This window comes from Diabrotica undecimpunctata, chromosome 7 (genome assembly GCF_040954645.1).
Source record: "Diabrotica undecimpunctata isolate CICGRU chromosome 7, icDiaUnde3, whole genome shotgun sequence".
NCBI lineage: Eukaryota > Metazoa > Arthropoda > Insecta > Coleoptera > Chrysomelidae > Diabrotica > Diabrotica undecimpunctata.
In genome coordinates, this window is record NC_092809.1 from 18,335,457 (window position 1) to 18,349,912 (window position 14,456).

General features: G+C 33.0%; 1 protein-coding gene across 1 annotated transcript in view; it reads right to left on the bottom strand.

Moving 5' to 3' along the window:
* LOC140446295 (glutamate receptor ionotropic, kainate 2) overlaps nucleotides 1-14,456 on the bottom strand; it is a 429,700-nt gene that overhangs the window by 140,093 nt on the left and 275,151 nt on the right. Inside the window, exon 10 of the mRNA XM_072538832.1 lies at nucleotides 8,419-8,523. Within this exon, the coding sequence (XP_072394933.1) occupies nucleotides 8,419-8,523 (105 nt within the window). The remainder of the gene's footprint in view (nucleotides 1-8,418; nucleotides 8,524-14,456) is intronic.

Below are 14,456 nucleotides of genomic sequence, written 5' to 3' on the forward strand. Positions count from 1 at the left end.
TTTGAACATGTGTTCACATTTACAATACTTTATGAATATAGTGGTTAAGTTAGGATATACATGGCGATGGTTTTTCCACCATTGTAATGGACTCTCGATACAGGTGAACGTTTAGATGAGTCATGTCCAATTAATTACACCATGGACTTAAGTCATCTTTATCGGTTTCTTTTTCTTGTACTGGTTGATTTTCAATAGTACAATCTTCTTTTTCTTTTTTTATAGAAATAACCAGCTTCTTAACTGTTTCTTTTGTTTTTTTATCTATATTTTTATCAGAAAATCCCTGCACTTTAAATCGTGAATCCATAAATGTATATAATGACAATGTGCCACTCTGTTCTGTCCCTCTAAATCTTTTTGCTAAACCCGATATTAGTAATTGTACTACGTCGGATACTATGAATGTAAGGTTACCGTTTGCTAAAATTTTATTGCAAGATTCTTGCAGGCAGCGTACCATAACAATCACTGAACTACCCTTCAAGTATTTTTGGCCACTTATTGTACTTGTTATTTCTTTAAAAGGTCGTAAAATTTGGGAAAGTTGAGAACAAATAATCCAGTCTTCATTATTTAGATTTGGTCTAAGTCTAAGTCTGTATTAACTAATACCAATGTGGAACGGATTGCCTCTTTTAATTCGGTCATTCTTTTTAACATGTAATAGGTGAAGTTCTACCTAGTTTCCAGGTCTTGGATTGGCCGTTTGGAAACTTTGTTATGCTGTAATTGATACCTTATAAGCCTTTCTGAAGATAAGGTACTTTTTTTGAAATGTGTTTTTGCCGAATTGTCGAAAAAAGACTTTTTATTTTATCTATTTGTACACGACAGCATTCAAGTGCGTCCCCCACCAAAAAATTTAAGGTATGAGCAAAACAATTTAAATGTTTTCATTCCAAAACATCTTTAATAGCTTTGACCATATTTGAGGCATTATCAGTTACTGCAAAATTTACTTTTCGTTTTAGACCCCACTGATAATAATTTCACTAATTTCAGAAGCGATATTTTCTGAATTATGGTTTCCAGAAAAATGGCAGCAGCCTAAATTTTCGGTTAAATATTGTCCTGTTAATGCGATATAACTCTCAGTTACTCCATATGTTCAGAGGCCAGTAGTAATACAGATATTTTTTACTTCTTTGACAACTTGTGATCTAATAATTTGCTCAGTTTTGATATAACATTCCTGAAGTAATGAACCTGACGTAATGAACAAGTTTTTCTTTTTGGCGGTTTATATCCAGGAATCCACCCTGCAAACTTTTTAAAAGCTCGTTCTTCAACTATGAAAAACGGATGAAACGAGTCTTTGCATAGGTTTAGTAAATCCATATCTATTTGTTTCTTTTGTTCTAAACTAAACGCTTGGGTGGCGGTGGCAGTATGTCAGTACTTGTAGTAGAAGTAGTGGAAACGGACAGAAATGCGTCAGGAGAAGTTTCAATCATTGCCATATTCAGAAAGTGGACCAAAAAAGCTGCATCTTCTACAAATGTGCATTTTTTGAAAATAAAATTATTATTCTTATACTAGGTCAATAATTTTGACTAAGAAAAATAATTCTTAATTGAATATTTACAATAACTAAATCCTTTAACGAACTATCAATAAAGATTTGAAATCGAAAATGCAGATCAATCGTAAATCGAAACTCATTCATTAATAAGAATACCTAGTTATAAAAAAAATAAAATAAAATAAATATATCCTTCGTTAGTTTCTTTCAATATAATAGCCAATATGTTTGTTTGTGCACTCGCTTATTTGAGACTACTGCTAAACAATCAACTAGTTACAGTTTACGAAAAACGGTTCCGATAAAACTGTCAACGACCCACCTCTAGTTTCATGGGTATATTAGGATCGGAAGCAGAGATATGTAAAATATCTTTGATCGGAACTAATCGTCTCACTAATGGCCAATGGTGTCAATAAGAAATATGGAGGGGAGACCAAGGGGAAATATGATTGTTATCTTTGTCTATTCGCTGAAATATGATTTTATATCTGTGTTAGATATGCTGTTAAATTTTACCATACCGATCATAAACTTTTACCTACACTATATATATATATATATATATATATATATATATATATAAATATATGTATATATATATATATATAAATATATGTATATATATATACATATATATATATATATATATATATATATATATATATATATATATATATATATATATATATATATATATATATCGCCCTTAAATTGGTAGCACGCTACCCTAGAAATAATTTAGTTAAAGCGCTTAAACATTTAATTATCAAGCCATTTTGTTCCATCACTTTACTTTATCTATATTAGAAGTTAACGTTTAAAAATAAATTATTCAAGCAAATTGAAAACACTTTAATACAACTAACGGTTTGATATTGTTATTAGGGCTTTAGTTTATACAGCGTTGGGAAATATGCATGTGAGTTAATATTAAATGTGTTTTCCATAAGCTTAACACCAGTTTGGTGATGATAAAAGCTTTCATTATTTATACTCATTAAAGTGCACTACAAGATTATTATTAGAGTTTCCTTAATTGTATTTTTAGCTTTTTGTTTATCAATTAAGCAGTATCTTTTTTTAAATTATCAAGTCTGTGTCTTATTATTTGAACATTTGATTTATTTATAGAATCTGTTATCTCACATTTATGTTAAATATTTCACCCATTTCAGCGTCGAAATATCTTTTACTTTTCATCATAGTACTACTTCTAATTTCCAAGATTTGAAATGGTGTATCATACCAACTTAAAGTAAGAGTACTTTTTATTATTAGAGTATCTGAATATCTGAAAATTTAATAATAATCTAGTATAACAAATGCTTAAAAGTTAAAGATAAAAAAGTTGTGCGTTAAAATAACCGTTGACCTACGCAAAACAGACGAATATGACTAGTACTAGAAATTCGCAATTTATGTAATCGATTCAACTCTAGATGATAAATAATCGTACCAATTTTCATTTTTTTAACTAGAAGCGTTCTAGAGGTGTTAAAAAAACTAATTACAAGGCGCCATTTTCAAAGAGCTCTAGCTCGCTTAGAAAGCATTTTCGGATTAGGTGAATTGGAATAATTTTTTTTTAAATTATCTGAGGAATCTTTGGTAGTAGATAATGTAAGGCTGCTTTGAGCGCAACCCCTAAAATCGCAGCGTCTGCACCCTAAAATCACAAACCCCGGTCGTAAGTTCCAAACGGCTTAACGTAGGATGACGTACGAGGGCTCGTTGGAAATGGGATGAAAAATGGGGTTGAACGCAGTATATGCCGTGCACATCGGAGCATGCCGAAAGGGCATTATTAGGTATCTTCGTTTCTATTGGTCCGATCGTGACGTACGATGGCTCGTTGGAACGGGGAGAAGGCGGGAAATACGTTGAGACAAAAAACAAAGATGGCGGCATTGCCAAATGGGCGCTAAAACGTATCTTTATTGGGCCTGATTTTGACGTATGGGGTGTCAAATGAAAGCGTTGGTGACACAGAAGCCATGTCAACTTTCGAACATTCTTCTTCTTCTTTTCCGTACAGTGCCTAAGAGAACGTCGACGCAGAACGTGAAATGTCACGTTCGACGCAGGACGTGACATTCCACGTAGAACGTGACATTCGACGCAGAACGTGAAATGTCGCGTGACATTCGACGCAGGACGTGACAGTTATGTGACATTCGACGCAGGACGTGAAATGACGTGACATTCGACGCAGGACGTGACAGTTATGTGTCAACGCAAGACGTCGCTTGACATAAAACGTGACATTCTACATAGGACATATTCAGTAGTAATGTGATTTAATGTCTTTCTTTAACTGATCAAGTTTTCTTTGAAATTCTATTATTCTATGTATGTACTCGATGGGATTCATATTACTGCGTCACGTCCTGCGCCGAATGTCACGTCATTTCACGTCCTGCGTCGAATGTCACATAACTGTCACGTCCTGCGTCGAATGTCACGCGACATTTCACGTTCTGCGTCGAATATCACGTTCTACGTGGAATGTCACGTCCTGCGTCGAACGTGACATTGCACGTTCTGCGTCGACGTTCTCTTAGGCACTGTACGGAAAAGAAGAAGAAGAATGTTCGAAAGTTGATATGGCTTCTGTGTCACCAACGCTTTTATTTGACACCCCATACGTCAAAATCAGGCCCAACGAAGATACGTTTTAGCGCCCATTTGGCAATGCCGTCATCTTTGTTTTTTGTCTCAACGTATTTCCCGCCTTCTCCCCGTTCCAACGAGCCATCGTACGTCACGATCGGACCAATAGAAACGAAGATACCTAATAATGCCCTTTCGGCATGCTCCGACGTGCATGGCATATACTGCGTTTAACCCCATTTTTCATCGCCTTTTTAACGAGCCCTCGTACGTCATCCTACGTTAAGCCGTTTGGAACTTACGACGGGGGGTTGCGATTGTAGAGTGCAGGCGCTGCGATTTTAGGGGTTGCTCTCAAAGCAGCCTTACATATCTACTTTTGGTCTTCGTTTGGTAGGAGAGTTTCTGGACCAAAGATACATTTACCAGCTCCTTCCCCCTGCATCGCTCCCACGAGATTCAAAGCCGGCCGATTTTGTTGACCTGATTTTGAAGCTTTGTGGACGATTTTATTAAAAGGCGATCTTTTAAGAATTTGATAAATACAATCTTTGTAAAAATATGTTCTTTCAAATGACACTGATTAGATTTCTTAATTGTTATTAACAAAAAAAATAACTTTGTTTCAAACTTTTTATGTTTGTAAGTTTGTGAAAAAATACTAGATTTTCAAATATTTAAAACAATTCTCCTGCAGGCAATGGTTAAAAAGCTTTCATATAATTTTACTGTGCCGTATTTGTTACTTCGGCTTGGATGTTTCCTGAACAAGATGCCTTGTTATTTTTTTAACGATTTACATATATCTTCTACCTCTTTTAATGTTATTCGTATAGATGGTATAGACTTTGACGTCTAGTCTGTCTTCATTTAAATATCTTTCGAAACACTTGTCCGGTTTATCATTTGTAATTGGTGACATTAAATCTCTTTTCTTTTCCTGTCGTAGTGATTTTAATACTCTTTAAATCTCCTACTTAGTTTATTATTTCCGTGAAAACTTCTTTCGCGGTAAGAAAAGTTTTGAAACGTAAAAATATTATTTGCGCGAAACGTTTTCTGAATTTTCCAGTTGCCTATTCGAGCCATCCTATTCACATTCGAACACAATAAATAAGAACTAGATTGCCCAATCTCTTTGAAATACCTAACATAAACTATTTCCAAATTGGAAATAAAAAAATCTTTCAGCTGTCCCAACAAAGAGTATTGTCGTAAAAGGAATAAAATATTACCAACAATACAAAGAAAAATTTGTCGCATCCTCGTACACGTTTGCACTAACAACACATACGCCAGTACACGGAAAGATAAATGTGCCCTGAGTGATGTATGTTGTGATGTTGAAAAATTAGAAGTGATTTCCTAATATGACGTATATAGAACGCGATATACACGTCACTGCAAACTAAATTTATAGCATAAAACTTTATCCGTCGAATATTTGTGTCGTAGGACAAATTTTTATAGAAACATTTTGTCGTTATGTTTCTAATATTTATTACGTCGTGGAATATAAATTTTACAGCAGACGTAAATATTCACATATGACAAATTATTGGAAATATATTTTTTACAGGTATAATTGGGTTTTTAATGTTGGTCTAAAGCTATTATCTTGTGGCAACTTATTGCTATTTACTATTTTTGTTGGGAATAAGCTACAATTTTGCTTTAAAATCAAGTTTATTTGACGTTTTGATTACCACTTTAGAAATCGTTTTAAAAATACAAAATAATAAATTTTTATTTTTGTTGTTTGGCAAAAAATTTTTCGAATAATTTAACGTTATCTGACTCATTTATATTGCCAATTTAAATATAAATTATACATTTTAAAGCTGATGTCGACTTTTTTTCTCCCTGGGCCTATCTGATCAAAAAGGTGTCCGTTATCACAGAAGCTAAACCTTATTGTATTTGGTGCCCATTGTTGTTTCCTACACCCAGTCTAGAATTTTTGTACCTGTAGATGTTTATACAGATCTCTTGCTTGGTGCGTCCTAAATATATCAAGATGTCGTCTTCGTTGCCCATACAGTTTTTCTCTTTTACGGTCCAGCACCTCGCAATGGCATGATAGATATTTTACAGTTTCTAGTTCCTTATCACAGAGTCTGCAGTTAAAATCTCCATTGTAAATGCCTATTTTATTCAGGAAATCTTTTATTGGTGCATGCTCGATCAACATTCCTGTTACTGTTCTCAGTTTGTTCCTGCCCATATAAAGCAGTTTCTTTGTTTTTTTTTTCATGGTCCATAAATAAAGATTTTTTTATGTTTTTGTCTTGGAATTCTCTTCCAATATCGCTTATGACTCTCTTTGATTCAGTTCTTTACAGCTTTGCTGCAACCTTTGTTATTCCCAACGTTACAGCCGGTCTATTTGATTCGTTCGATCCTCTTTTTTCAAGTTGATCTCCTTTTTCATTGCCTTCGATATCCTGATATCCAGACAAGCTCAATCTTGTTCCAGTCTCCCAGTTCTTTTAGTTCTTTGGTGCAGTCCCACACTGGCATAGACGTCACTTTCTGACATGCCAGTGCCTTCAGTACCGCTTGACTGTCAGAAAATGTATGGATCAGCACTTCTTCAAGAGCTCTCTCAATATTTTCTTTTGCACATTGCAGTGTCACATAAATCTCTGCTTAAAAAACGGAGCAGTTCCTCTCGAAGTCAAAGCTTTTGCTAATTCTTGGATTATTGGAATATATTACTACGCCCACACCTTCTGTAGTTTTCGATCCATTTGTTTCATTATAGAACTTCCTGTGTCTTTATACATTTCTGTCTGGAATAAACACCCTATATGAATTTATAAAATTGTCTTTTTTGTCATGTGAACTTGTTTCTTATATGCCCTGTCCCTTTATTGCAACGTTTCAGTGATTGTTTTATTCTGCACCAGTTACCCCCTTACACGCAATTCATTAAACCTTGCTGAATTTGGCTTTTGCAACTCCACCAGTCTTACCCCACCACACCGTCGCTGTATAGGTAATTGAGGATTTGATCACCATGGTATACAGCCAGTGCACCGTGTCCGGTATTAATCCCCATTTCTTCCATAAAACATACGCCTAACCCTCATAAGTGTTTTAACTGCATTGCTGTTGGTGCATGTCAATGTTCTGAGTGACCCTGTACCATCTAAAATAATTTTAAAAATAGACGTCTTTTACAAGAAATTTTGTCAAGGACCGACCAAAGAAAGCGCGCCTCGGTCGGCTATCATAAGAAACCGCATTGACCGCATAAGAGATAGTTTACTTCAAGCACCAGTAAGAATTACTGCCTGACTGAATAATGGCAAGTGCGACCTTGCCGAAACGTCGTGTCAAAATTATAGTTTTTCTCAAAACTAAACATTCACTGCGGACTCAAACACGGAAAACCACAGTAAGCATATATATAGTATGATGCAAATGTATGGAATAAATTCATTATTTCATACAGGCGACTTTTAAAAAAAATCTTAAATCGTAAATTTTTATTTTTGAATGGCTATCAACTGCTATATATGTATTGGACATATATATATATATATATATATATATATATATATATATATATATATATATATATATATATATATATATATATATATATATATAATCTTAATTTTGTCATTTTATTCAGTTTGTTTGTTTTCATAACAGATATAAAATTAATTTCTGGGATCTTTTTTGTGTACGAATCAAAATTATTATTGATAATTGGTGTATAAACAGTAAATAATGTTAGATTTAATCATATGTAGTAGAGCATAGGTATGTTTATGTTTTAATTAAAATTTATATTTGATTTGGTAATTTAATAAATGGTACGATAATTTATTATCATAAACTTATTGAATTTCATTTATCTTCCCATTTGGTTATTTTCATCTCAAAGGACTCATCATACATATAACTTGGAACCTACGTAGAGTAATTAGAGATAAAATTTTTTTTAGCCCTGAGATCATTAATTAAGTAAAACAATTTTTATTTGTCTTGCAAAATAAGCAAATTTAGAGTTTGTATAAAAAACAGCAAAAAAAGGGCACAGACTGCAATTCATAATATATATACATATACGGAAACTCATTTTGTATGTTAACTATAGGTTATGGAGTAAAATCTTTGAAATAGATTTACACACTTTAAAATACAAATCTTTTATTTCCCTTTAGTAAACAACGTTTAAAGCCTCTTCACTTTTCATTCGAAGTTTATAGAGAAAACCGAAAGCTATCTAGCCCACTTGATCCCCTTAATAATTTCAATTCGAGCCTTACCTTGAAGAGAATTCCAATTCCGAGGTTCATGAAAGGTTTTGTGAAGTCAATTACGCTTTCTCTCGCGTAATTTATCGTCATCGAGGCTACAGCCAGATCCGCTCTCTGAAAATCAAAATACCTTTGGTGAGCATGCGACATTCCTACAATTTTTTCTACTGAGGACGACATTCTACTAATGATGTCCATTGATTTCTCTATTAGGGCGCTATTCAGGGCGAGAAAATACCTGGCCTTCTACTTTATATGTAAATTTTTCTGCTGAGAGAATTACGTCTTTCGTTAAAGGAATACAAATACTTCGTAAATGCTCAAACAAATTGCATTAAGAAGGGTATATTATATAAAATGTTTCTTAAAGTAAATAATTTAAAAAATTTATAATAATTCGATAAGAAAATAAACTGTCGTCAACAAAAATATTATGTTTAAATAGCGGATGTACAGTCTTTAATCAATTATTATTCTTTATAAGTCAATCGTATTGCTAGTAATCAACAAAACATTTACTATAATATTTTGGCTGTTTTAAAATCGAATTAAATTAAAAAAACACGGTTTTCGGTTAATGAGTTTTTGGTTCAAAAATATTATCAGAGTATTTTTGTGGTAACAACCAGTCAGGCAAACATACACGCCAAAAACTAAGATTAAATAATATTTATACATATTATTTGTAACAAATATGTATGTATTTGCATTTATATGAAAAAAATATACACTTCTTTTGTATACATGGCAACGAACTCGTAGATCAGCATGCTAAAATGGCTTCAACAGATACCACATTAACAGTCACATCCAAATTTGCAAAGATTAAAAAACATAAGCATACAGATTCACAAGGAGATTCTGGTAAACCCACTGGAGCTTCTTAAATACATCCTTACGTGCAATCCAGCCATTATTGTGTGAACCATTATATATAGGCCGAAAAGGACTATCTATCCAAGACCTTACAATTATACGAAGAGTCCACATAGGCTACACCAAACTAATACACAACTTTCTGATGGCATCAGATGTCCGGCCTATCTGTCAAACATGACAGTGTCAACTCACAATGAAACGCATCCTTACCGAATGTCGTCAAGACAGCAGACAAAAGATGCAAAAATATTGAAAAGTGCTATGACCAATTTTATTACAGAAAAATTAGAGGTACAAGTTCAGGTAAAAGCAGCGAGAAAGATAGGAGAAAGAGTGTGTAAGCTGGAGTTTGATATTGCTGAAGACAAAGACAGAAAAAATCATGCAAAATAAATCCAAACTGCAAAAATTAGGGACCAACGCATGTATATTAATTACGACCTAACTGCATCAGAAAGGGAAATAAGAAAAGTAAGAGGACAAAGGGCATAGGAAGAAAAAATGAAAGGAAATTTATTGAGAATTGAATTTAACAAACTTATTATATGAAAGGAAGAATGAAGATGGCACAGGAACGAAGAAAAACCGGAAATAACAAAACACTAAGAGTAAATAATAGATAGAAATATAAGGTAACGAACATGGCAATGAATAAGAAAAAAGTACAATACATAATATTGGACATGAAAGGAAAGTGCAAAAAAGACGAAAAATAGAAGCAGAATAGAATAGAAATATGGAAGTTGGGAAACCTGGAATATTAGAAGTATACAACGTAAATAAAAAGAACTGGGAAAGGAGTTTAAAGAAACAGGGCTAGATATGCTGACAATATATTCTTAATGTATAACAAAGAAACAAAATTAGTATTGTTTATAATTACATTTGGGTGTCTCAAGCAGTGGCTACAATTTGTCTCATTTGTTGTTGTCTGTACAAATTATGTAAGTTATACAATAATTTTACTAATTTAAAATTGTATTGTTCTGTTTTTTTTTTATTATATTTGTTTTTGTTTTATACTTTTTATACTGTTTGTACTTTTTGGCTGATTTTTTTAGCTTTGTCCATAAAATTGTTCAATAATTTTCAGTGACAATAAAGCATATTTCTATTCGACTCTATTCTATAATAACTGAAACTAAGAAAAAAGACAAGAAACGTAAAAAGCTGAAAATGATCATATGTAGTGGAATTAAAGAAAACAAAAGAGCAGCGGCAGGTGGGATGCATAGTTCAAACCAGATTAACAAAACAAATAACTAATTAAGAAGCCTGGCCAGAGAAAATACTATCAGTTTTTACCTAAGCCTATTTATAATCTAAATTTACAGGAAGTAATATGTTCGTATACACATTCAATTTTTGACATATTTACAATTTTTAATTGTAATACCTAAAACTACTTATAATTTAAATTTACAGGACGTTATGTATTCGTAGATACATTTTAATATCTGCTTATTATTTGAAAAATAATTGTATTCAAATTGACAGGAAATGGACAATTTAGCTCAATTAGTTTTTCATACATCATTTTGAAACTTTGTACTGTCCACACTACAATATAAGGTGCTGTAGCAACTATCAGTTGAAATGATAAAAATTTGAAAAACTAAGCAAAAAAAAGAAGACACTAACGAAATCAATGACAAAAAAGATACAAAGAAGCTAAATAAAATGTATTTCAATCTGATTTAAATAATAACAGTCTGATAGTTGTAACATATCTCCACTTGCCTTTTCGGACAACAACATCAAAGATAGGCCCGTAAACACATAATCAAATATTAATGACAGTAAGCAATGAGGCATCAGATGTGAGTTTTTACTCTTTGTTCGTTTATTAATGTAGTATCTCGCTTTATGTGTTTGGTAAGTTATTATATGTTTTACAATAACATCTTATTCTCAATTTTTGTACATTTTAAAATCTTAACAAAGGCAAGGGTAACCTGCCGAAACTTTAATTTTAATAGAATAACAAAATTTAGTTTCAAATTTAACAGTAATTATTAAACCCAAACTGAAGATATACTGATTTTATATTATATTGTTATATGTTATATTGTAAAATACTTTTGAAGAAACCGAAATAGATTTAATATTCATTTGTTGATAACATCACGGCAAATTCAAATTAATACACTGAGGTTCTAAACACTACTTCACAAATATTAAATTTCATTTGGGAAATATACGAAAATGGTTGCGGTTCGATTTAATTTGAGTCTCTTACCACTCCCTAACACGTGTTTCTGGGTTTACCCGTCATCAGAGAGAGTTTGTAAGAACACCCTCTTAGTGTTCTTACAAACCATTTTCGTATATTTATCGTCCTTACCCGACGCAATCAGTACAAGAATGATGTTAATTTATATGGGTAAATTGTTGATGCATAGTGGAATATAAATATTCCCAGCATCGCTCTTAAAGGCTTGATTAAGCGTGAGTATACAATTTACTTTAATTGCTATCGACACATTTAACTTCATCATTTGGGAAACCCAATTAAGCATCAGATATTTCACGCTCGTGTTTACGTTAAATCTACGTTAATAAACGATCTGTATAAAGAACTTTATTACATCAAACCTTAAGATAATCATGACACACCGTATAGTTCGCATCAAATATTTTGTAAATTTACTTATAATAACAAATTCAAGGATATATGATTCACAGGATACAACAATAGCTCAAAATCCAAAATAAAACACTTCTGTCTCCGGCTCTCGGCTAAGAATAATAATCAATAATGTCACAAAAGTAAAAAAAAATCGGTACGATGAATATTCGAAGCATTTACCAAGCAGATCAAATAATATTATTCAAGATATGATATGACTTGTAACGATATTTTTCCCGTCGGTCCCGTCAGCGCTCCATACACATGCACTCCCACCTTTGTTTCTTCTTCCATTGATACGCGCTACAGGAGATGGAAGGCAGACGATCGAAAAAAAAAACAGCATACACCACAAGATAGAATGGATTTCCGCTAGTGTGCTGATCTAGTGGGAACTCCAATGGGCGTCTGGGTGCTGTGCTTTCCCGTGGTTAAGTATTGATTAGTTACTTTTGCCACTTTGCCGGACCGAGTGTTTTCTTTTCTTCGCTGGGTGTGTATTACCACACCGTAATTGCCGTTTAAATTTTATGACAATAATTGTAATTTATTTTTTGGAGGTATTAAACAGTGGATCTCCGATCCGTGCACTCAGGCCGTAGCCGTAGCATTATTAGTTAATTTTTATTGTCTTGAATTAAACTTTATTTTTTTATTGATTTGTTCCAAATAAATTTTTATTTTAATTAAACCTGAGTTTTACTGAGTCTGCTGTCTAAATGAGCTACTTGTCGCAGACTTGACATTGTAACGAAATTATATTTTGCCTACCTCAGGGTAAGAATATGGGGTAGAAAATTGGGGACAGAAACTATGGGGGTGAAAATAGGGCAAGCAAAACAAATCGATACGTATGCGAACGGCACTCAGAGGGTTGCTGGAGAGCTGGGGTCGTGGATAAGTGAACGAAAAGGGTGTCAGATTGGGGTAGCTACCAAAATATGAAACAAAAGGGTTACTTAAGTAAATCTCCTGGACAACTGGACAATTAATACAACAAGGAAAGGCTTCTAGCAATTTAGAAAAAGGGCGCCGCTTTGAAGGATCCTAAACTTGCTGGAGGAAAGAAGAAAAGGGCTCTTCCTTCCTAAAAAGTAAACACACCACAAAAAAAAGGTTAGGAGATTTTTTAAAATAAAAACAAAAATGGATCACAGAAACAAATCAAACGTTTACGGAGATTAACCTTTTTTTAAAACAAACAAAAGAAATTAATATCGAAACAAATAAAGCTAGCTGTCATATGTTAACATTAAATTAAAAAAAAAACAATTAAAATGACAGCTAAGTTAAACCATAAAATTTACAATTTATTAAATATTACAATTCCTTTAAATTTTAATGAAAGCAAATTGTTTTAGCAAAAAAATGTCTTTACTTTTAAATTAATATACTGAATGTTACCTTATAATTCACTTTTTTTACACTTAACTTTGAAACTTGCTAGACATCTATGGAAAGCTACTTGGACAAGTTCTCAACGAGAAAGAAGGAAGACGATTTCTATAGCCTGGAATCCTGGACTGGAACGAGGTTGGAGCAAACAGACGACAAACGAAGCTGGTGGCACACCCTATGTACTGTTTTAAAATTGTACCATGTTCTGGTATACTACACAAATCTTCTAACTATTCAAGTGGTTACTCTTTTATAAATCTGCCATATTACAGAGAGTAGATTTCCACTTTTTACCGGTCTTGATTATTAACCCATTACACAAAATTAACGGCTATGTTCAACTCGAGCTGCCTTATACCACCTGCCTGCTTCGTTGCTCTTCTCAACCTGACTTAAATTCCCCTCTTGACCTAAATCTAATACTAGTGTGGGCGACCCTTCTTACGTCCATAACATAAATTTCTTGCTTTTAAAACAGGCCTCAACTATGTTACAAAGCGACCCTTAAACAAACTACTTCCCAATATGAAGAAATAACCGTATTATATTGATTTTTTTACCTCACAATGTATTCAGAGATTTGGGGGATTTGAATGTAAATAAAGACAAAAAAAACTTGAAAACTGGATACAAAACTTGTTATATTATCGATCGTTTTCACATTACCTTTTAAAAGACAAACGCAGATTTCCTGGTAATTTTTAATGCTTACTAAGAGGGTTTTCAGACGAGGATACTGTATGCGAGATACAAAATTTTCGATGGCTACTGTATCGGATTCACGGGCATGCTCGTCAGTATGAAAATAGTAGCAGTGCAGTGCGGTTATATTTTTGGATTATGGATGTAGAAGAGTATGTTATGCTGTGGTACATATTAAATAAAAAGAAAAAGAAACTGAAAAGACGACGTAATTTGTGGGTTCATCGTATTGTAGAATTAAGAGAAACCAAGGGAACGTATAATTTGCTGTATCAAGATTTATTGCAAGATCCATCGAAGTGTTTTAATTATTTTCGAATGTCTGTGAAGTCGTTTGAAGAACTTCATAAAATTTTAGAAATTCAATTGAGTAAAAAAGACACAACTATGCGTAAAAGTATTTCGTCAAAAAAACGGCTTTCTATGACTTTAAGTTAAA